Source organism: Pezoporus wallicus, unplaced genomic scaffold, assembly GCF_028554395.1.
Source record: "Pezoporus wallicus isolate ANWC-B61680 ecotype Strahan unplaced genomic scaffold, APGP_CSIRO_Pwel_v1 contig_4485, whole genome shotgun sequence".
In the NCBI taxonomy this organism is placed as follows: Eukaryota; Metazoa; Chordata; class Aves; order Psittaciformes; family Psittacidae; genus Pezoporus; species Pezoporus wallicus.
In genome coordinates this window covers 230,243-255,756 of record NW_026641983.1, presented here as the reverse complement: position 1 = coordinate 255,756, position 25,514 = coordinate 230,243, and the positions used below count along the sequence as shown (strand labels likewise).

Genomic DNA, 25,514 nt, shown 5'->3' with positions numbered 1-25,514 from the left:
TCTTTAGAAGTACCATCATGATTGACTTTCTCTTTAAGATCGCTCACTATGCTTGAAGACCACTCCATATATACATCATTAATGAATGCTGTTAACACGGTTACAGACAAGACAGTAACAGTCTAGTGGCTTTTGTTAAGCAGCACAAAGTAAAAAATAAAGAACAAACTTTGCAGTGTTGCACAGGACCTCGACATTTCTTACACATACTTTTACCTTTACATGACTCTTCTTTATAAGTCTTTAAATGTCTAAGCCTTATAAAATAAATACTTGTATAAATACAGTTTAAGGATTAAATCATTTTATAGAGGCAGGGTGTTCTGTTTCTTAAAATGTGACAGTTTAAGTGGCACTATCAGAAAACCGCCACCAATATATCCCCAATTCTTGTATGTAAAATTCCTGGCTGCTATTCTAGAGTCTTTCACAGTTCAATGGATAATATATTTTGCCTGTGGTGGAGAATGTGCAATTAAATGCATGTTTTTGAAATCCAAACCATTTTGTTTCCAAAGTAAATTCTGCCCTTTGCAGACTGGGGACCAACTAGTTGTTTGCCTGGGAAGCAGTGTCCAGGTTCATGCTTCAGTATTTTGGTGAGAATGGAAAAGTAACAAAGAATAAGTTCAGCAACATTCAGTAAAACATGCAGCTGTATATTTCTCTCTCTCTTTCTCCCTACATCAGCATGTTATGAAATCAAAAGGGTGGCAGTAATCCCAAATGCTGTTATTTCAGGTAACAGATAAAGTGTCTCCTCATTCCTTGTCCTGGGATTTTTTTAGACTTGGGCGCTACTCTAACATAGTCACAGAGCACTTTACTTAAAAGGAACTTGGAGTGCTCTGCAAAGGTGCATAGTGTTATTGCCATCATCAGGGGAAACTGAGACGTGTGGGGGAATGTCCTCCTTACTGCTCCACTTTTACTCCTAAAACCTACTTCTTAAGCTGGCTAGCATAAACACGTAGCCAAACACATAGCATGTATAAAGCATTTCTGTAGATGAGACGTGGGAAAAATTAACCCTTTTGTGGCTCACTGGCAGATGTATTAAGAGATGTAGTTAGGAGTGAAGAGTGACGAGTGCCCAGCTTTGATGAACTCCTACGGCACCTCTTGCCTTCATGCCTAGGAGGAAGGCTGTGGGCACCTCCATAAGAACCCTCAGAGAGGCCTTCCTGGCAGTAAGAGTGTTATTCCACCTCTGTGTCTTTTAGCACCTGCTTCCTTCATGTTCACCTCCTCACAGAAACTGAGGAGGTTTCTGAAAAAAGTAATTGGGCAAGCAGGTCTGTCTATCATTGTGTGCTGGGCAAGTCAGGAAACAGGCTCGGGATTTCTGGTGTTCTGTGTGCCTTTACCTATGTGGGTACTTCAGATGAGATACCACTAGTACTCTGGTGTCTCATTTCAGCCTCCTTCAAAAAATGCATCTCAAGCAGAATTAATAAACTTTGGCAAATTTGTTAAATTCATAATATACTGATAAGCAGATTATTTTTTCCATATGCAAACAGTTCACCTCTTTCAAGGAAAAATAATATCAGTGGTGTTACAAAACAGAAAAGATGGAGGTCATGTCTATAGCATGCAAAACAGAGACGAAACAGGGGGTTAGTTAGGAAAATCCTTTAGGTACATAGACTCTGTTCAGATGCAAGTGATGAAAGGTAGCTTGTAATACATCACAGGTACTATGTTTTACAGTACCACAGAATACCTTCCAAATATATGTCATAAATACTGACAGTGTTTGATAGGCACAATTACTATAATGCAGTCATCCCCAAGTAAACTTATTGCTAAAAGCTGCAGTATCACTTTTTGCAAGTAAGATGACAGTATGATTTATGGAGAGCTCAGCCCAATGCTTCTAAAGCTGCAAATGAGCTTTGTCATGCTATTTCTCTCCCCTTGTAAAAAAGATGCTGCTGTTTTTCCTTAACACGCTTCAACTAGTCAGAACAACTCAAAGGAGAACTAGAAAGATAATTCCACAGCAGAAGGGACAACACTGACGTATTTCAAGGACAAAATTGGATTGGATCATTTAAAGAGCAGGCTTAGACCTCCTTGCGAAAGACAGTTAGCGGCCTACCATAAAATGAGCACTTGTTCATGAAAAACCCACTCAGCATCCTACAGGCTTTGCAGAGTTCCTTCTGCGAAGGGACTTGAGCTACACCGAGAGACGCGGAGGTCTGCCTCAGTCCTCCGCTGTGCAGCCCAGCAGCTCTGACCGCAGGGTGATCCTGCCGTACCATGACCACGGAAGGATGCGGATGTGCCGGGCATAGATTGGAGGGTCGATGACGTTCTTACGGTGTGTGTCGTTGTCAAAATTTCCCTGGAACACCTGAAAGACAAGAAAAAAGAAGATTAAAGACTGTGTGGCTTAAGGAATAAATGTGGTACACACCTGATGTTCCCAGGCACCTCTCCACACCAAATTTTGATCACAGAATCATTGAACAGTTTGGGTTGGAAGGGACCTTAAAGCTCATCCAGTTCCAACCTCCTGCCATGGCAGGGACACCTTCCACTAGACCAGGTTGCTCCAGTCCCCATCAACTCTGGCCTTGAGCACTGCCAGGGATGAGGCAGCCACAGCTTCCTTGGGCAACCCGTGCCAGTGCCTCACTCTCACACTAAAGAACTTCTTCCTTATATCTAACCTAAATATCCCATTTTATGTTTAAAGGCATTACCCCTTGTCCTATAACTACATCCCCTGACTATTTGGGCACACAACTGATGCTGCTAAAAGCACTTGCCTTTCCCAAGGCCTCGGGATTTCATTGCATGCTAGGGACCTCAGAGCTAGGTATGAGTGTGGCATGCTCAGTCCTGGTACAGGTTTAGCCTCTGGCTCAAAGCTTTATCTGCTGTTCTACCAACACCCAGGGCTCCACTCTAAAAGTTACATCAAAATCATTAATATTTAAAAAATCAAATGTCTTTTTACTTGGCATTTGCATCATGTTGAATTAATCCCAGGAGATCCTGTTATTGTTCCCAACAAAATAACATTAATAATTAAAGTTACGTGTATTTTTTTGTATCATTTATGAATGCAGCTTGGATGCAACTGTAGAAGGCCTTGTAAAGTTAGTGATTCTCAAGGATGCAATCTTCTTCTGTCAAACAAAAGTAAGCATATGAATTAAGGGCACTGGTTTGTAACCAAATTAAAAATCCCTAGCACAGTATAGTGCATGTTACGATCTTATTTCCACTAGTAGGTGTTAGCCAATAGATAACTAAGATCCTGAACTTCTGCCTGTGTTAAAACAACACCAGATTTTTCTCCACTCAAAGGCCACATCAACCCCTTTTGGCAAAATGCTCAGATTATTCCCTTGGATATTTTCAGGCTGTTACGGGAAATTTTCATTCTCTTCAAATGTCAGCTAATTCATTTCTTACTTGTAAAAACTGAATTTGATGGCTTTTTGAAAATCGTGGCTTTTTGGTCTCTATGCTGCACAATTTCTTTAAATTTTGAGAGCTTCTTCAAGTGCAATCAATTTGGCATCTTGAACAAAGCATGTATCCTCTGCAAGTGATGCTTTTCAACAAGTGATAAATTTTCCTTCTTGTCAGGCATCACGCTAACACAGAGGCTGGAGCACTGAAGCACCCAGGAGTTAAGACAGAGAAAATTGCAGACAGGCTGACCACAGAAACAAGTGTTATGAGCCTAAGGAAAAAATGTATTTACCACAGGAAAACATGTTTGTTGCCCAAGTACAGTGTTTATTACATAAATCAGCTGGAGCTTGGGCTAAGATGATTGTGCCTGAATTTGGGTTTCATCTGTGGTAATATAGCATACAATAAAAGGCAGTAAACTCATTATTAAAATTACAGAGTGGCATCCCCCAAGGTACAATATGCAGTTGGGAAAGGGATATTTTCATTTGATTCCTTGCACATGCCTGCAATATATCTGTTGATTTTTACTTTTATTTTATACCAAGCAAGATGATAAGCAATGCAGAACTGCAGACAATTCTTGCTGCAAAACTACTGGAAAATTCTCTTCATCCCTATTTTATTTTCCCTACTAAGATGTATTTCAAAGATAACATTTAAATGCAGGTTTAGAATAAGAAACATTGTTTACCAGAAGAATCATTATATAGCCCCAGTACATGTATCTGCACACAGCTACGTGAAATAGATAAAGTTATGTGATGCAAACCACCAAACACAGCTGAAGAAGGTAGGATTATGCCATTTACTTACAGCAGGAAAATAAGACTTAAATTTTATTTCTAATTCCTACATGATTTCATTCACACTTGAAGTAAAACTCATCTCCTTCAGAGGTTAATTCAGGCAAACCAGAAATCTACCTTCCCTCAAAATTCAAGATCCAGTTTTAGGAAATTAACTAAATGTGTTAGATCAGAAAAAGGGGTTTGGGGAAATAAAGTTACGAGAAAGTAAGGGAAGCTTTGTCAGCACCCACAAATGTGACCTGCATGAAATACAACATTCTAAGAGCAAATTTTGCTGTGAATCCATGGCAAGTTTCTTATGGGGAAAAATACATTTTTGTCACTCTTTGGTTCTGTAGCCTAAGTTGGAGTCAAGAAACTTGGAAAGAGCAGAGAGGACAAAGGACGAAAGCTGTACGTCTGACTTACCACTACAAAAGAGCTATTTCTGTAGCTGAAAGTAATTTTTCTTTAATTAAATGCTGCTTTAAGCCCAAACAGTCAATACTAAATGAAACACCTAAGCAATTAAAACACCTTGAAGAGATGGTACCCTCCTGCCATAAATGATCACGCCTCACACTTGTTTCTGAGGAGTTTGTTTCAGTAATCAGCACCTCTGAGCACTGTTATGATTTATTAGCATTCAAGAAGATGATGTTGGAGTTCTATGTAATTTTTCAGATGAAAAAAAGCATAATGACAGTAAACCCCGAGCTGATTAGTGGTCAAGGGATAAACAGCAGAGTGTAAGTTGTTAACATGTCAGTGCATAATGCCAGTGCATTTCTTCATTTTGAGTTCTGGGTGGGTGCAGATCTGGTCATGCCTTATCTCAAACAGCAGATATACAGAGTGAAGCAGCAAGATAGCCACAAGCATGGAAGAACGTCCTTTGAACATTATTAAACAGACTAAGTCTCTTCATCTTGGAAGGACAGAGACGTGGCAAATTGTAAGTAGCATGGAGAAAATCAATAGTGAGCAGTATTGCCAGGAGGGGACAAGGAATGATAGCAGGTTTGTTCAGAGCCACCTTAAAGGCCACAGTGCCCCATATAACACAGAAATGAACTGCGGCACAGCTTCTTAGAATCACAGCCTGGTTTGGATTGGAAAGGACCTTAAAGCTCATCCAGTTCCAACCCGCTGCCACAGGCAGGGACACCTTCCACTAAACCAAGTTGCTCCAAGCCTCGTCCAACCTGGCCTTGAGCACTGCCAGGGAGGGGCAGCCACAGCTTCTCTGGGCAACCTGTGCCAGGGCCTCACCACCCTCACATGGAAGAACTTCTGCCTAAGAGCTCATCTCAGTCTCTCCTCTGTCAGGTTAAAGCCATTTCCCCTTGTTCTGTCCCTACAGACCCTTGCCCAAGACCCCTCTCCAGGTTTCTTGCAGGTATTGGAAAGCTTCCATTCCACAGCCTGTAACTACTGTTAAAGAAGTGTTACAAGTAAAATCAACAGGGACTATTAGAGAATCATAGAATCACAGAATAGTTAGGGCTGGAAAGGACCTTAAGATCATCTAGTTCCAACCCCCAGAAGAAAGCAAGACCCTGGGGAACTACACTAGGGAAGAACAACAGACTTACGTATCTTTCTTCTCTAGGTATCTTCTCTAGTCATCTGCTACATGTAGCTTCATACTGTGGTTATATCTATTTACGTATGTCTGCAATCAAAAGGTGTAACTTGCTAAAACATTTACCCAGCAGATTCAGCAAGTTTACACATGCATGCCTAACACACATATGTACTGCTCCTCTGTATCTTTAGGCTCTTACAGCTGTGTCCTGGGTTCAGCAGTAGCAGTCATGTTTCTCCTTCTTGGTAGCTGGTGCAATGCTGTGTTTTGACTTTCAGCTCGGGAACAGAGCTGATAACAATGATGTTTTGGTTTGGTCAAGGACTTTGTGAGCCTCATGCTCTGCCAGGGAGGAGAGGAAGCTGGGAGGAAGCAGAGACAGGACACCTGACCCAAACTGACCAAAGAGGTATTCCATACCACAGCACGTCATGCCCAGGATGTAATGGGGAGTTAGCCGGAAGGGCTGGTAGACTGCGGGGTTGGAGGAAGTATGGGTCGGTGCTTGGTTGGGCTGTGGGGGGCGAGTTATTGGTTGGCTGGTGGTGAGATGTTGTATTCTCTTCCCTTGTTATTTCCTTTATCATTATTATTATTGGTGGTAGCAGTAGTGATTTGTGTTATACCTTAGTTACTAAACTGTTCGTATCTCAACCTGTGGCAGTTGCATTCTTTTCGATTCTCCTCTCTGTCCCTCTGGGAGTAGGGGGAGGGCAAGGGGGGGGGGTAGTGAGTGAACAAGCTGTCTGACTGGGTTTAAACCACGACAAGCTGCTATTAAAAGAAAAAACAGTAGAAAAATTCATGCTGTTCTGCTTTTAAATGTGATAACTTATTTTATGATCAGTTCATGCAAAAGAGAATAAAAACCTGGAAAATATGCACTGGTATTCCCTGCCAAAAGTGTGTTTCAAAATATAAAAAAGTCTTCTTTATAATTGTGTCCAACAAGCAATTTTGATGTCATGCTTCAAGCATTCACTAAGATTTTTAAACAGGACTGTTTCATGGCATATGCAGCAAATTCAAGTAATGGCAATGTAAGGTGATTTATATTTTAAAAAGAAAACTACTGTATGTTTTAGAACATAGTAAGTTATGAGAAACATCTGAAGAATAATTTATTACCACTGCTGTTTGCTTTGCTCCAAACACAGAGCTGGAAATCAGACTTTAAGGCACATCCACAGGACTCATTAATTGGCAGTTGCAGTAAGATTGTTTGTGGTGCCGCGTCACTGGATATGCACAAGGACAAAAATTCAGGGAGTCTGATTCTCTACAGAGAATCTTTCTGGATTTCATGTCTCACAGAAACTTTAACTACATAAAAAATCTGCATCAGCCATAGCATTATTGATTCCTGATATTTATGATAATGCCTGAGAGCTGAGACTTTTAATAGTCAAACTTTAGATGGTGAAGTCATTATGTTGTCTACTGTACCTTAACCATAATTTTTATTCTGAGCAGAATATTTTGAGCATGTGACTTCACAGAGCAGCTAATCCTGCTTATATTAGCGCTATACCTAGAAACAGTTATACCTGTCTTCTGTTTGGAGTTTGTTTCAATGCAGAACATCTCACTGTTTTGACATATAATTTAAAATCTAAAATTAATTTCAAATCTAGAAAGAAGCTGCATGAAAAATTATTACTTGACGGCCATATTCCTTTATCTTGGAAACATTTTATTTCTTTATGACTATTCACTGAAGAAGACTTGCTTAAGCAAAGAGAGGTAATCTGCAGATTTGAACAGCCTGTTTACAAGTTTTTGGCTCTTGATGGAGTAAACTTTTCACCATGAAGAGTTACAAGTGAACAAAACTAGCTAAAAGACAGTGAAAGATGTCATGGTTTCTCACCAGAAATAGAGCTACTATTTACAGGCATCCTGCATTCTTTTGGAAGATGCTTTCCATTACAAAAGACTGTGGAGGTGTTTTTAATGTACATAACATATGTGTGCACATATGCTTTTGGAGTGATTTAGAAAAAAAGATATTTTTTCTTTCTTTTCAGTTAGAACACATAAAGTCTCTGGGTGTGAATTTTCTACTCTTGATCTTGGTCATCTTCCTTTCTTCTTCATCAAACACTTTTTGCCTGACTGGCTGACGACAGCAGTTGGTTGGCATATAATTGTTAGCTGTGGAAAAGAGTCCTGTGCCAGGAGAAGGACTGCCTTTTCCGTTTCTGTAATACATGAATAAGTATTTATATTACATGAACTTTATTATTTCTTCAAGTTCAGAATAGACACCAGGCACATAAATCTTTTAAACTTGTGAAACTTACTATCACATTCTTGTTATTTTTAACTCTTGATCTGTCTACTGATGCTACTAAAATAGGATTTTACCCTACTGTACATAGTTTGTAGGTGCTTTATGATAGAGATTCAAAGCCAAGCAAAAAGACAAATATTCTGAAGACCAACTTCCCTCCAGAGGTACTTCTGGAAATTCAAGCCAAAGACTGTTAATATGAACATGTTGTCTTCCTTCAGCTCTTAGTGTGGTAAAAGCGGAAGGGATATATGTGCTGGAGGCACAACCTGGAATGAGTATATCTAGATCTTAATCTCACACAGATCATGTTAACTCAGTTGAAAGTAATAGAAGTCACTTGTAATTTAAACCAGTGCAGAAAACTGTCAGATTACAAATATTATTTTAAGTAATAGCATTAAATTATAATAATTTAAATAACATTGCTAAAGAAAGGTCTTTAGCTGTGCAAAGTATGTGGAGTATATGCAGGAGCTGAATCTATCAATGTAAACGAGCCAATGTAATAATTAAACACCGCACAGAAAAACCATTAGCAAATCTAGAAGAAATATTTTTAACCTGATATGATCTAACCTTTCATTTTTAAGTAGGTTCCTGTCTTCTGTTGCTGTGGCAATTAACTATGTATGCAAAGCATATAACTTACAACTAGTTCATAATTTTGTGCACAAATCCAGTGTCCATTTGCATACAGGACATTGTCTATCTACAATTAATTGCACTGCTGATGGCTAATAGTGACTGACAGTGCTGCAGACTGCTGGAATTCTTTAGGCTGCTTCCAAATGTTCTCCTCTTATTTTTAAAAATGGCCTGTAAAATGCCATTTGACCTACAGCAGGCCATGCAATTTATAAAACATGTGGAAACTGATTAAAAAGAAAAAAAAAGGTCAGATTTGGTTTGTATGTCCTTAGCTTAGAGGCATAGTGAGCTACTGACCTCTAGTTGAGAAAAACAAGATAGCTATTAGCTCTGGTCCTTTTTCTAAAATATACTTCCTTCCTACTTGACAGTCAGCAATGGAATTTATTTTGGTTCTAGAAGGCAAGAGAAAAAGCTTTCATATATTTCAGGCAGCTTATTCAAACTACTTAAAATGAAAGAGACATTTAAAAGACACATTTCCCTCCCCTCCTTCTGCCTATTCATCTGCATTCATAGAAGTTCATCACAGATATGAATTCAAATGACGGCTGTTAAAATAGCAGAAGCCAAACACGAGCTGCAGGAGCCACTCTTCTTGGAACAGTTAAAATAGCAGAAGCCAAACAGGAGCTGCAGGAGCCACTCTTCTTGGAACAGCTTCTCCATTTGCAATGGTGCAAAGAAGAAAACAGCACCATATTTCCTTCTGTTTGAAATGACTATTTTGTTGCAGATTGATCAAAGATACAGGCTGCACATAGTGCACTTGTGAACAAAAGATACCAGTATCTTTTCCTCAGTGAAGTAATTTCACAAATGATGAAAGGGCAGACAGGAATAGCTTCAGGAGTTCACTGAGATCGGCTGATACATTAGGACTCGCTCTGTAAACTGCTGAATAGTGAGATGGAGGCATCAAACAGAACAGAGCTTTCAGCTCTTACATCAAACTTTATAAAGTCACAATATTCATCTGCAAATCACTATTACCAGCCTCTCAATATGTCCATGATTTCTGCGCCTGAGACGTTCTTTTTATCTTTGCTTTTCCAGAATGTAAAATGGCATATTTTCTTCTGACTTTAGTTATTTTTCTTTTATCCTGTCTTCCTTTTCCTTAAACTTTTTGGAACAATCCTTTTCCTAACTTACTGGATGACTGCACAAGGATCACAGGATGCGTATAGGATGACTAAATCACCTGCAGAGGAAATAAGGAATCTATGGTATTCTATAATTTGCAGAAGAAATCAAGATGTTCAGTTAATAAATAGAATGAATGAGGGTAAATTATGAATAATTTATGCTTGCTGCTGTTGATAGTTGCCAGTGTGTGTGTTTCATCTCCCTTCTGTATCTCCTGATACAGACAGAAGAAACAAAGTTTCACTTTGCTGTGAAAACACATTATTTTTTTGTACAGTGTTCTTGAATTTTGGGCCAAATCTTGTATGGTAACTTAAGCTAAGGAAATTGTTGTGGATCCTGTGCAAAGTTGTTACTATCAGACAGGACCAGCGATGCTATTGTAATTCTGCTCCCTATGGGTAAGATACATCGTGGCTTTTCTTAGGCTGTTTTTATTTTCCACATATATTTTTGTCCCACTGCACAGGCCAGAGTGTAGCCAGTATTTCTAGTTCTATACATATCCAGTGTGGACAACTGCCACCAGAATACACTGGATCAACACACGCCTAGCTGGAGCAGTGATGAAGGGTTTGGTGTCAAACTGTAAGCTTTTACTGGGTGAGTGCAATTTGTGTATTCACAGTAATAAAATGGATGATGGAAATAGATTTGCTTGTTAGAAGTGAAGATGTGGCTAAGCTTTTCCCATTTTGAAAGGAAGTATCAAAGTTCAGAGTGGTCTTGACAAAATGAGATCAATGGTGCAATTTAATGAGTAGCAAGCCAAACCTTAGGAAGTCATAACCAATGTCACAGGTAGAATATGGAGAATAATGGAACAGGCACTAGTTCTGTGCTAAAGACTGCAACACTACAGCAAGTTTTGGAAACCACACTTCAGGAAGGGCTCATCCAAGAAGAACACAGAAGACTGATCTGAGGTTGAGAAAACATACACTTTGAAGAAAGACTGAAAGAACAGATAATGGTTTTGTTGTTTTTTTTTTCTTTTTCCAAGAAGAAATTGCTTAACATACTTCAAACAAACAAACTGAAAAGATTAAGATAACACTTCTTTTTGCCTGTGAGGACAGGCAGGTGTGTTGCTGGGATGGCGACAAGCAATCTTTCCACTTTTAATGATATTTAAACATGGGAGTGTAGACTTTTCATCACCAGCCGTTAAATAATAATCTGATGGAGAATGGTGCAGGGTATGATCATTGTATGAGGTGAAAGGTGAGTGAATTAAGCTTTAGTTCTGAAAATGAACTGCTGAGCCTACTCCTAGGGTGTCAGGATGGGACCTGGGGCTTGTTCGATCTCATTTCCTGCTGAGGATACCTCAGAGGGGATGGAAAGAGAGGAACATAGTCTCTACAAAGGACAACAAAAAATGTGTCTAGATGCTGTCTCGAGATCCTTTCTAGCCCTACCTCCTATAAAGTTTTGCCAAGTTCACTGGCAGACAGCTAGCATTTCTGGAACGTCAGATCCTGCTGTAAGACTTTGACATTTCCAGAACTGTGTCATAGTACAGTTTGGACTAATGTTTATCAAAGGCTGAGATCTAGCCTTGTATTAAGTATCTTGTTTATTTTGTATATATTTAAATTCACAAGTTGTTACTTCTTATTTCCAGCTAAGTGTATTTGATCACATTCTACTTTTAACTGCTCTTGATTTTTTAAAGAATCATAAAAATATGCAACTATTTTATTCTTAGGGTTGTTAATTAATATGGCATGTGAAATGTTTTAATAAGACAATGATTAAGAGTTTTCCATTGTTTCTCATAGAATATGTATATAGCAATTAACAATCCAGCTGATAATGAAAGTGAGAAGAATTTAATCGCCTTGGCAAACGTTATAAACAAGCGTAGACTGTTTATAACATTTGCCATTGCCATTTATAAGAGTGCTGTTAAGTCAGAGTGCATTTTATTTTAGATCTGCTTGTGACTGCTACTGTGTTCCTCACCAAAGTCTTGAATGCATGTTCTCTATTTTAGTAACTTGAATGAAACAGGTTGCTAATACACGTTTGGCTTGAAGAAAACATTCATTTCACAGCAGATCTTTTGCTTCTGTTTTTAAATGCCAGGGACTTACAATGGGATGTGTGCAAAGTACTGAAGTGAATATCTGTCTTTTGTATTGAATGCATTTATGGTACATCTACAAAAGGTGAGTTGTTTCCAATTTTTATGTGACAACCAGTTATACAAGACACATCTATAACCACTGGTGTCAGGACCTTCTCAGTTGGATGGCTAAAGCAACTGATACTGTTTTCCCTATCTAAAGTACTTTAGAGTTTGGTGGGCAAAAATCTCAGAGCAAGATAAAACCTCAGTAAACTGCCATTTGGCTTTTAAGACTGGGACTTTACAGCATCATCTTTGGATAACAATCTTACAAACATAACACTTCTATGCAGACACACACATCCAGCTATGTACATATTTAATCCAATAATTTAGAACACTTTTCCCTAAAAATAATGGGTGTACATCTGATCAATCACTTAAAATCATCAAAATTTAAGAGATGCAGCTGCCTAACCCTTCATCAATAGATCTACCTGTACTCACACAACACAGATCAATACATATCAAAAGCTTTCTTATTACTTAGAAAGAAAAAAAACACCTGACCTATATGGAGGGTATGAAATTTTACTGAAGAATTTTTGTTTACTTTAAGAAAAATAAGGACAAGTGGGAACATTCATCACCCTGTTAAAAATACCGTGTTTGAGACATGCAGCATCAGACATATCAGCCATCTGTTATTTTTATTAATGTATCTTTTGTTTCAATCAGACAAAATCCCACTAAGACATTTAATAAATAATTCACATTTTGTCAGCTTGCTTAATATTTCCCTTAAGCAATGCATATGCTGTAATCTCTTTCTAAAGAGATGATATGAATTCAGGTGTATAAAAGTGTAACACGGTTTAAAGGAAACAAATAATATCCTAAATGACAAGAGAAAAGTTAAATGCTTGCAGGTAAATCAATTAGCAAACCTATACTTTCTCTATGCCTCTCATTAAACATTTGCAAAGAAAGTTGAGAAACTCTTTATATTTTGTATTCATTTAATAGTGTAATAAAACAATAATCTTTCCATTGGGTATTTGAACCCCAATGATTAATTTCCACTTAAAAATGAAGCCAAAATGGCTAGGTAATGAGGTATCCTAAAGATGTGTTTTGCAGAAAACTACAGAAAATAATGCATACTTATCAAAATATACACAGAGACACAGTTTTTGAATATACAAATAAACTGTTATTTATATACCTTCTCCTCTAGAGTTAAAGAAGCAATTCCAATAAATGGAGAACTGTAAAATTTTATGTCCCATATTTAATAGTGTAAAATCAGGTGCACTGCATTCATAGTTATGATATAACAGCACTGTGAATGTCATTGTGTTATATGACTCTTTCATTCACCTCGACTTTTATCTGTTCGATTCTACACATCTGGAACCCTATGAAGCAGGCAGCATGCAATAATCTACAGTCTTACAGCACTGGCGTTACTACAGATGTAGACCTCTGCAGTAATGCAACTGAAATATCAATCTTTTATTTGTTTTACCTTATCCTTCTTTTGTTTGTCATCTTGGTATACGATCCAGTGCTCCCCGTCATTACTGTAAGCAAGCTTGTAGGACCCCACAAATTGGATGTGACCAAAATCTTTAGCTCCTTGGGTAATTATGCCAGTGATTTTTGTAGGGGCAAGCAGGTCAACCTGAACAGAACAAGACAGAAATAAACCAGAAGAATGTAATTAGTTTCAGTTTCTGTTTGCAGTCTGACCTCACATCAAACCAAAGCAAAATGGTGCAGCATGTCACAAATTTTTTGACGCCCCTTAGTTCATGGTGAAAGAGGACCAAATCCAAAAGGTGACTTTGCACTGTTTTGGAATCATGCCCTTCTTCAAGCTCTAGTCAATTTACATTACTTTTCTGTTTGTTACTAATGGTTTATACCACCTAATGGCACAACAGGGATAACCTTGTACCATTATCTATGGTATGAGGTGTGGGTGTGAGGTGCCATACACTACCCCAACAAAACAGCAGCCTCCAGTGCAAATAATCTGCAACCAAAAAGTGTTCCCATGTGCTCTTAATAATCAGAATACAGTATGTCAGAGGCTGCTTCCCCAAGCACCTTTCCATTTCCTTCGCAATAACAGAGCCTGTGCTTTACCAAGTCATTCAAAACATCTATCACACTTCTTTTCCTGCTGAACTTTTCTTCTCTTTTCAAGCTTTTATTTCTTTTTCTACCTCTAAAGCTCTAACTTTTACATTTCTTGATTTTCTTTTTTATTTTTATAATCTTAGCACAAGACTTTTAAAAAAGCAAGGCAGGAATCTTAAAGCCTAACAAAACCTGAGCTTTCAAGTGGCTTTCACGTGGGTCAGCACATCTGAGATCAGTTCTTTTGAACCAGAACCTGACACTGAATATAAAAGATTTGGGCCAGATGCGTTGGATTAAAATGATCAGAATACAATAATATAATTAAATTGACCTAATAATGTATTTTTAGAGGAAGAATGGAGGAGCTGAATTCCCTATTAAAATTGACATTTTCTTGAAATGTGAAGGTAAAATTGAGGTTTCATTCTGTGCTCCTGTGCTCTCCAGCAATGTGCCAAGCCAGTGAAAAAAAAAAAAAAGGAAGACAAAAAGGTACATTTACTTCAAACAATAAATAGCTGTGAAGCAGTAGACATTTTTAATATTGTCTGTTAAATGAGACAAGAGAAACTAATAGTAAAAATATTACAGTAAAATGACGGGAGTGCTGAACTCCATGAGAAGATCAGTGATGTTTTTACTGCAAGAAATTGAAAGGAGAAGGTGAAGAAATATAGAATCTCTCACTTATCAAATGCTGAAGATCCAGTGTTGCAAAGCTGAGGCCACCTGAGCAAACTAGATTTTGACTGAAATATGGGTCAAGACAGAAGAACAGATGTGATACAAAGCATAAAAACTTAGTCATGAGAAGAGAATGAAAAATACACAAGTATAAGAAGTCAGCTAGTCCAAGACAGTGCCTTAGAAAGACAGACACTACAGTTTGGATTGTATAAAAAAGAAAACAGAAAATTGTAAGCGTACGTTAATAGGAAGAGGGAAAATGAATTCTTAGTGCAGTCAGCCAAGCGATACAGAGAGCCCTCCCCCAACATTTGAAGACAGATAGCAAATAATGAGCAGCAAATCCCTTTAAGAAAAGGATTATAATACTTTTTACTAAAGCTTTAATACTGCGACACTGTGACAGTAAGTGGAAGATGTCATTGGTTCTACCATAATGAACTGATTTATAGCCATCTGATAGCAGCAGCATTGCTAGGAGCAGCATCCTGATGTGTGAGGGAGTATCCTTGGGAGGCAAAACTCTTTTTGTTTTCAGTTTTGGTCAATGGAAAGAGACTGTGGGACTCAATCAACGATTATTCAGCACAGCAGTCTGATTTGGATGCTCTCATCGACTGCTTGAAGGGACTTCTTTCTCCTGTAAGGAGTGCAAAGCGACTTCCTTCCATAGCCTAATGTGCCTCTGGGAAATGCAAGCTGCTGATTAGTGTAAGTCTTTCTTTCATGAATTAATAAACACCAGGTCTCCAGACCTTGCTTCCAAACATTTTGGAGTCTAAATGAATAGTCTGTTTTTCAAAAAGGCTGATCTGGTAAGGAATCACTAATTGCTCCACACTTTCAGGCAGCATTTGAACTAAACATTTCAGAGTCAACTTCAGATTCTCTTTATAAGTAATTCTGACATTAGCATTTTACAGGGTAACCTCTTTTTTAGCAGAGAACAATTCTTATATTCAAAGTCAATGTCTCTCCTGTTTACTTGAAAAAATGCCTCCAAAAATCAGTTGTTTATTTTTAAAATGTTGCAAGTAATCTAAAAGGATTTCACAAATATTTTACATGACCATGACACTCAAAAGTATTGAAATTCAGAACACGGAGAAAAAAAATCTCATTAAGTCAGGGGATTTCAAAGGTAAAAATCACAATGAATCTTTATTATCACATAGATCCGATGTTAATAAAAATGTCCTAGTAACATGTTTATTTTATATTTATCCTATAAGCACCTGTTTTGTGTTTATAGGACATATCCAGTGGTCTTATACTCTTGTTAAGAAAAATGATGTGGGAAGCTGAAAGGTAATTTGGCATATGTTCAGTCTTTTTCTGAAAGACTCACATAGCACTATGTAGAATATGGGGGTGCGTTTGTGTGCATTATATTAAAGAAAAGAAAAAAAGAGGAATGATGAGTAAACAGATTCTGTTCTAGGTCTTGACAACAGAAACAATATGTATTGCTGGAGATGAAGAAAAAGAGTAAAAGGGTACAGCACCAGCATCCCCCTCTCATACTTTAGTATCTTATTTACTTATTCATTCATAAGCTGATCAGAAGCCTTCAGGCCATAAAAATTGCTTAATCTAGCAATATAGAGCTTTCCCTTTGTTGCTTTATTACCTTCAACAAAGGGTTAACACCCTTCCTTTTCATTCTTCCTACTGAAAGTACTTGAGAACATGAAGGTGAGAAGAATTTACACCAATTTCTAGGCAAAGCATCTGCATTAAAATAGCTGACAAGAAACTCATAACTTCCCATCAGAACACAGAACACATTTATTCAGTTAATATAGACTGCAATAACAGCCAATCAAACAAATTACCAGGGAGAGAAGTTGAATTAACACACAACCACTACATACTCTTCAAAGATGAATGTGATTAACAGGATCAGAATGTGACTTTGTTTTTTTCAATGCAGCAGAATTTAAAACAAGGTAAAGGCAATTAGCCTGCAACTGATAGGATCATTAGCTGGTTACAAGAAGAGCCATGGTTTACAGTTTAATGTACATTTCTACAAGCAGCTGATCAAAAAGCAGTTTAACATCTTGTGTCTGAAAGAACTCTCTCAGGCTATAGTGACTCCCTTTTCCCACCTTGCTTCAGATGTTAAAGACGATTCAGTGTGATTTGGAGGAGAATTAATTTAAGAAAAATCACAAGGGCAAACCCACGTGAGTATGAAATATTTTTAATGAACCACTTCATGGATGCGCAGCATGAATTTATGTGTCAGTGTGCAGTTAAATGTGGAGTGAGTAGGTCTTCCTGATCAGCAGAAAAGTCACATTCATGCTCTGTCCCTGCTCTCAACAGCACAGAGCTAATAAACCTCAGCTCTCAAGATCTGATTATGCAGATATGGCCACCATGACTATTCATATAGCCACCAGCACTCCTTGAGAACTGCCATGTACTGAGACCTTCTATCTCGCAGCATTCATTTCTTCCAGGAGCGGGAACCTAGGCATGAGACACTTCTAGACATTTGGGTTAGCTGCCCATAAACCAGTTTGGATCTGCATTTGCATTCACTGTGCATGAGCACAGCCATACTGCTTCTGGACTCATGATGATGCATTGCCTACCACAACCTACTGACTTGGTCATCGTTTAACCCCAGCCAGCAACTAAGGACCACGCATCTGCTCACTCACATATCCCCACACCTGGTGGGATGGGGAGGAGAACTGGTAAAGGTAAAACCCATGGCTGAAGAACAGTTAATTGAAATTAAATATGATAATAACAATAACAACAAAACAACGACAACTACAATAATGAAGATGAAAATAGAAACAACAAAAAGAGAGAGATGATTAAACCCCAAGAAAGACAAGTGATGCTCAATACCATTGCTCATCACCCACTGAATGATACCCAGCCTGCCCCTCAGCAGTTATCAGTCCTCTCTGGGTAGCTCCCCACAGTTTATATACAGGGCATGATGTGCTGTGGTATGGAATACCTCTTTGGCTAGTTCCGATGAGCTATCCTGCCTCTGTTCCCTCCTGGCTTCTTGTGCCTCTCCTCAATGGCAAAGCATGACTGAACAGCCCTTGATCAGGGTAAGCATTTCTGAGCAACAACTAAAACATCTCTGTGTTATCAGCATTATTCTCAGACAAAAGCCAAAACACAGCACTGTACCAACTGAAAGCAGGACACTGTTATATCAGAAAGCTCAGTAAAAGCAGAGTAGATGTGCCATGAAATATCAACCATAACTTTGCAAATATCCCTTTCCCACTCCTTTTCCCTTTTCTACGTACTTGGTGGAAACAAATAAAGTTCCAGGCATTTCCTGGGACTATTAGAGAGTTGGGACAGTACACGAATAAAAAGCCACCTGTGAATAGGACTTCAGAGAGGGAATGGGTAGCTTTCATAGGATCGCATGTGGAAGCTGAGTGACCACACAGCTCAAGTAGTCTCTCTTGCAACAGAAACACACATCGCGACTCTGGCTTACAAGAAGACAAGCCTCAAAAAGGCACAAACTGCGGAATTCTCCAGGCTCTCAGACATGAACAGGAGATGGATATGGATGTTCATACAGGGCAACCAGCTTTAGGTGGCCTTGCTTGATGATGACACCCAGGGGTCCTTTATAACCTCACCCATTCTGTGATCCTCTGATACATAGCAAAAGCCAGCCACACTGCCCAAAGAATTGGAGACTGAGAAGGCAATAAGAGGTGGTAGAGTGTGTTTGTACTAACAAGCAGCACAGTGCAAGGGCACAGATCTGTAAAGCAAAGCAGCTGATTTGGAGAACAGGATTTCTACACAGAGGGTGCTGCAGGGTCTTTAATTCCAGCTAGTCTGGACAAATTTTTGAAGTACGTCTTTTGGCTTTATTTAATCTGAAAGGAATCTATTTCATGCTCTGTGAGGATACTCTATTCATGTCCATACCAAAACATGAAAAGTCAAGTCTAAAAATAACTACACTGTTTTAGTTAAAGGAGAAAAAAGAACCCTGAGAATCTGGGGAGCACCAGATCCTATTTCACAAGATAATTGTAAGATGGCTCATTCAACCTTCAGTTGTGCACTTCCTCATCTCAGGACATACAATCTTGATTTCGTTTTAAAGATGCAAAGCAGAGAGATGGGGTGGAAGACTTCAGGAGTGCTAACGGTTAAGTTTAGTACAATAATGATTTTTAATAATTAATTAAAATGTGTAATTTAGTCCCTTCCTTATACAGATACTATGCTTCTGCTTGACTATAGCTAATCCTATGCCCATTTTTTCTTGTAATTTCAGAGATATATTTTTTCTGCCAGATTTGTTTTTATTTAACCTGTGCTTTTTGTGGACTGTTTTTTATCACTTGTTGCCAGGTAACACTGTCAAATTTCTGGGTATTCCTGCTCTATGTGGCAAAAAGCCCTTTGGGCTAAAACCACCAGGGACCAGAAAGAAAGAAACCTGGATCCACCACACGTGAGTGTAAGAGGGAAGCACTGCCAAGATGGGGGCAGCACTTACCCTTAAGAGATCAAAAAAGAAGGCTTTCATGGTCTTCATCTGCTACTTCAGCAAGGTGCAGATATGCCTGTTACATGTGCTGGTCTTGCAAGGAGGTCTCAGATATTTTGGGATGCTTAAGGTAATGTTAGAGACTCAAGGTAATGTTAGAGACTCAGTAATGTTAGAGACTCGTGGTTGGCACCTGTATCCCATTAGAAAGTCTAATGCACCTAAGCTGTCTTGAGCAGGTTATTTACTCTTCACTTAAGACCTCATGTCTCCCTTGATTTTCCCAGGTTAAACTGACACATTCAGCTGCTCTCTGCACTCAAGACTGAGAAAAGGAGAGTCAGGCTTGCTCTGTCTGCAGCATAAAGGCAGAATTGCGCCTCTCCTTTTCTTACTGCATGAGATGTAGGTGCTTTGCATTCTCCTCCATGGCCAAACACCGGATATAGATGGAGAATGGGTGACGGTACGGCACACTTGCCACAAATGTGCAACATGTAGATGTTTCTAACAACATTTCAGCAGCAGTTTTGTTTGTGAACTATGAAGCTTAGCACTTCAGGCTGTTTTCAAAAGGCTCATATTTAAAGAACCCAAACAAAAAACAACGCAAGTTATAATCTATCATGCCTAATTGCATCTAAAAGCTTTGAAGGAAAAAAAAACAACCAACCAACTATTACACTCTTGGTAGAAAAATATAGTTACCACTGCGGCATCATACAGAGCAGACTGATTTTAGTATAGTCACTTAAATATACATGATTAGGGCAAATACTTCTTAATAAAACCTGAAAAAAATACAGTGAGAAAATCACTTATGAGACAAAAGGAAATGCTCTAGGAGAAGACATAATAATTTGACAGGAAGAAGAATTTCGGAGCATTTTGTTCAATATTCCACTATAAAGGACTTCCATAACTTCTAAATAAAATAAGAAAAAATAACAAAACGTATCAAAACGTAACATAAGGTAATGTAACAAAGTGTACTTACATGTAATTGGGTCTGTTTAGCTAGAATATGTTAGAAATTAAATTTCTCAAGACATACAGATGGATTTTTTTCAGGTGAAATGAGATTGGAGTGCCATTCTCTTCATCTTTGTAAGTCTGGCTTCGACCTTCAGCATTATCATCCTTCAATAAGGATGCCAGAGAGGGACTTTTCATCAGGGACTGTAGTGACAGGAAAAGGGGTAATAGATTCCAACTTAAAAAGGGGAGACTTAGGTTAAATCTTAGGAAGAAATTCTCTGTGAGGGTGCTGAGGCCCTGGCACAGGTTGCCCAGAGAAGCTGTGGCTGCCCCATCCCTGCCAGTTCTCAAGGCCAGGTTGGATGGGGCTTGGAGCAACCTGGTCTAGTGGAAGGTGACCCTGCCCGTGTCAATGGTTGGAACTGGATGAAGTCCCTTCTAACTCAAACAATTCTATGATTCTACAATTATTTGTATTTTTAATGTCTGTAGTCATCTATGCTAAGATGAATACAACTCTTACTTCATTTAATTTTATTTACCTCTTCTTAAAGAGCACATTCCCTCTGAACCACTTTATGACTGCAGAAACTACACGAAAGAAACAAGTTAGAAAGTGTACCATATACTGTAACATGCCCTCAGTATAATTTAAAAGTGAGAAAATAGGCTGTAAGGTCTGTCACTTGAAATCTCCACAGACCATCAAAAATACACCTTAGGCCATTATTCTGAAAGCTTGGAAGTGAAAGTCACAGGCAAGCTGACAGGTCACTTGAATTCTATAAGCAACCTCTTAGATAGCAGATACTTTGCAAACAGTCCAGGCTGTGTGAATCCTTTAGTAATGTATTTATGCGCTTAGCAATCACTGTTATATAGATATTACAGGGAAAGTAGAAAAAAGCACCTGAATGAATACAGAATGTTTTTCAGCATTTTAGTAGAAATTTCAGATAAAACAGCTGTATATGATCAACTGCATAGCCATTTTAAGAGCAGCATCTGTTTCTTCTGAAGAAACTTTTTACAGCCACACTTTACTAAACCATGACTAATCTTATTTTATTGATATCTCAAACCTAAAATGGAGAAAAAAAGAAAAAAAGAAAAAGTGAAAACGCAAGTTTTAGCCTCAGGATCTGGATTTTTAAAAGTGCCAAAGGGAGTTGCTAGCCATTTCCTATGGGAACTCAAGGCAGTTGATGTTCTGTGGTTATATTGGCACACTAGTAAACTCTGTCTACAGCACACACAAGGTAATACTGTTTTCATACTGATCCTGCAAAATGGAATGGTATCTGTGGGTGTTGCTAACTTCCACGACTTACCACAGACTATTTAAGTCCACATGGTAAATGGCAGTAGTTGATACATCCAGGTCTGAGTGTAGTCTGATGTAAGAAACTTCAGTATTTCAAAATGATAACATCAGTGATGATTAAATTTATGACCTTTTCTCCTAACACTGAATATTTCATGTCTGTGTACAAGAGTGTTATTACCATTAATGTGATTAGGGGATTTTCTCAGATGTAATATAGCTGATTACACTGGTCACCAAAAGTCAAGAAATCGTTAATAAAACAGCAGTAGTCGTTCTATCCACTATGATATATTCAAAGCTTATCAGTCCTTGATGATGGCAAGAGACTAATTTAGCAGTGTTTAAGCAGGCTTAGGCATTTGGTGGAGTTACAAGAAGCTTTTGGGCTGCATTAGTACACTTTCAGCGTTAATAATATCATTCCGTGCCATATCCACTAATTGCAGTTCTTGTAGGAAAGCCAAGGACAAAACAATACTTCACCATTAGAAAAAAAAAAAAAAAAAGAAAAAAGAAAAAGAATATGATCATGAATAGTTCATTATACAACCCACTGGCAACATATTATGCTACCTTTCTGTCAAGGTCTTCAGCAGAAAAGTACCGCAAGCAGTGACTGTGCAGTACAATCTGCTGATCCCAGCAACTAGTTAAGGCTAGGAATAGATAAAGAAATCGGACAAAAATAAAAAAAAAAAAAAATTACATTCAGTTCTTTACATAATGGTACATGGCCTTAAAAGCAAAAATTGCTGGATTATAGTAAGGAATAGTTTTCAGGAGTGTAATTTCTGGAATATATAATTTAAATTAGTTATTGCTGCACTAACAACAATGAAGCTGATATCTTTTGATCAAAAGCTTTTTTTTTGACTATGACTGAAGGTAAAAATAAAACACAGAAAGAACAATTACCAAAGTAAAAAAAGAAAAAGAAAATAAAATTATCAACCATTTGTATTTCTGCTTGTCTTTCTTCTAATCTGTGATTAAGGAACAGATCATGCTGAGATGCTAGATGGGCATGCTCCACCCTCCTTAGATTGCAAGAACAGCAAGAAAGGAAGTCCGTTGCCTCTTCTTATTTAACTAAAACAAATCGCAAGTTGTTTAGCAATTTTATCAGTAATATTTCTTGCTTGTGAGTGCTGTGGGCTCTGGCCTGCTATATGTTGTTTAGTTTTTTGTTAAAGCCCATTACAGGGAATCTCAGGTGCTGGAGTGGATAGCAGCAAAATACTGGCAAATGGAGATAGGAAACAGCTTGGAATGTAAGCAGGGAAATGTGGTATATTTAACTGTAAGTTTCAGACTGACACTTGATAACCAGAAACGTGAATAGTGAGGTATTTAACATGTTATATCAGCACTTGAAAGCAGTGTAAGCTTTTGTACTCAAGTGAGGAAGTTCTAGGTATCTCAGGTTTCATTTGTCTTGGATTTTCACTGCATTAAGCTTTTAAGCAGAAATCAAGGGCTGGTGATGCAATGCCTGGGAAAGCAAAATCCTTTCCTGCAAATGAATTACTACAACTTCTGCTTGGTTTTCAGTAGGGAAGATGATGTGACACCTTTTATTGGAGGACCAGTAAGTATCTTTGTAAAAATGTTGGGATCATAAATGAACTCACCTATGCATGATCAGCTCATTTTATTTTTAAAATGAAAAATAATGGTGGTACTATGTGAGTTCATTATTTACCTGGTCATTTTTTCTCAAGTGATATAACACTACATAAAAATGTCCCAGTAATTTGAGTATATATCTGAGTATATATCTGGCTATAGGTCAACAAGATAAACAAGTAAACTGAAGATTAGCTTGCACACTTACCTTGCACACTTACACACACTGTGAAATGACTAATAATTTATATAACTACCGAACTCATTAAAATACTAACCCAAACCTGCCTGTTAGCAAAGTTAAATCTGTCAAGAAGATAAGTGCACTTTAGTCTCTAAGTTTCTCCTTGTATTTAAAGGTTCTAAGGGCATGACTCTTATTTTCACAGGAAATGCAATGCAGACAGCATCTTTCAGCCATTCTTTTTAAGAACGACTTTGCCCATCTGTCAGCAAGGATTATTATGCATAACCTATTTCATATAAATACACTGCAGTAAACTAAAAATGTCAAAACTGTGCTATCAGACTTTGAAAAAAAAAAAAGTTTTTTTTGTTCTTTTTTTTTTTTTTCTTAAATTATTTCATAGGACAGGCTTTTGTTTCCAGTGATACACTGTTAATAATGAGCACAAGTATAAAAAATTGGTGCACTACAGTGTAGGAATTGGCTTTGGCTTTTTTAGCTAGAGAAGTATTTTTACAGGTTTACAGACGAAATCAGGTTTCTTTTTCCTTTAGCCTAAATGGCTTGGCACTTCTAAGGCAATAATCTCATAATGTACTGGCTTGAATACAATCAAAAGGTCTATTAATCTTCATCCTCCAGGACATGAGATAGATTATCTGTTATTAGTCAAAAGGATACCATGGTGCACCTACTATAGAGCTTCATAAATATGGTCAAAATAAGACTAGGCTACTGGCAGGACACATCCAACCCTGGGACTCAGTTCTGCCTTTGATCTGACACAGACGTTATTTTCTTGGCTTTCAAAACACCCTGTAATGATTATCGGCTCTCTGCACCTACTGCGGAGTGTGAGGAAAGCACAAGGCATGACTTATTGAAGGGATTAACACTTTGCTAAAATTGTTGACCAAGCCTGGATTTAAATGGGAAAATATTTTCCTGTTTCTCCAAAGTTAAAAACCAAAAGCAATTCACTTTGTACTGCCAGAAATTAAAAATAAAATAAAATCCTGAGAGATAGAAGATGAAGAAGTATCCTCGTGAAATAGCTGATCAGTATCTTGGCCATTAGCTGTGCCTTGCCCAGGTTCAGTTTCTGATCTGGGTATGGAAAAGAAGGTTCATGAGAATGGACTTCCACATTCCAGATAAAAGTAACTATTGACTTACTTTTACCATTTTTACAGTATATTCCATCCTAGAGCTTTCATGATAAAAGTTCCTCAAAGCCTGATTGACTGGGAAATATCATAGGAATTTTTAACAAGTAACTGGGATTAAATAAACTTCCACAGAATTTAAACCCAGATTTTAAACTGGAATTCACAGATGCAGTATATTATTCACAGATGCAGTATATATATAAACTGGAATTCAAACTGCAGTATATTAAATTAAGTAGTAAGTAAAGCTGATCTGCAACCAGAGCTTTCATATTCACAGCATCACAGTATGCTAGAGATTGGAAGGGACCTCAAAAGATCATCTAGTCCAATCCCCCTGCCGGAGCAGGAACACCTAGATAATGTTACACAGGAATGCGTCCAGGCGGGTTTTGAATGTCTCAAGGGAAGGAGACTCCACAACCTCCCTGGGCAGCCTGTTCCAGTGTTCTGTCACCCTCACTGACAAGAAGTTTCTTCTCAAGTTTAAGTGGAACCTCTTGTGTTCCAGTTTGTACCCATTACCCCTTGTCCTATCATTGTTTGCCACTGAGCAGAGCCTGGCTCCATCCTCGTGACACTCCCCCTTTATATATTTATATACACTAATAAGGTCACCCCTCAGTCTCCTCTTCTCTAAACTATAGAGACCCAGCTCCCTCAGTCTTTCCTCATAAGGGAGATGCTCCACTCCCTTAATCATCTTCGTTGCCCTGCGCTGGACTCTCTCCAGCAGCTCCCTGTCCTTCTTGAACTGAGGGGCCCAGAACTGGATACAATATTCCAGATGGGGTCTCACCAGGGCAGAGTAGAGGGGAAGGAGAACCTCTCTCGACCTACTGACCACCCCCCTTCTAATACACCCTAGGATGCCATTGTCCTTCTTGGCCACAAGGGCACAGTG

The 25,514-nt window shown here is 38.3% G+C and overlaps 1 protein-coding gene across 1 annotated transcript in view; it reads right to left on the bottom strand.

Annotated features, from left to right (window-relative positions):
- Nucleotides 1-1,320: 1,320 nt before the first annotated feature.
- Nucleotides 1,321-25,514, bottom strand: part of EDIL3 (EGF like repeats and discoidin domains 3) — a gene marked incomplete at its 5' end in the record, with an annotated part of 188,367 nt that continues 164,173 nt past the window's right edge. Inside the window, 2 exons of the mRNA XM_057426408.1 lie at nucleotides 1,321-2,362; nucleotides 13,513-13,668. Coding sequence (XP_057282391.1) covers nucleotides 2,213-2,362; nucleotides 13,513-13,668 — 306 coding nt within the window. The remainder of the gene's footprint in view (nucleotides 2,363-13,512; nucleotides 13,669-25,514) is intronic.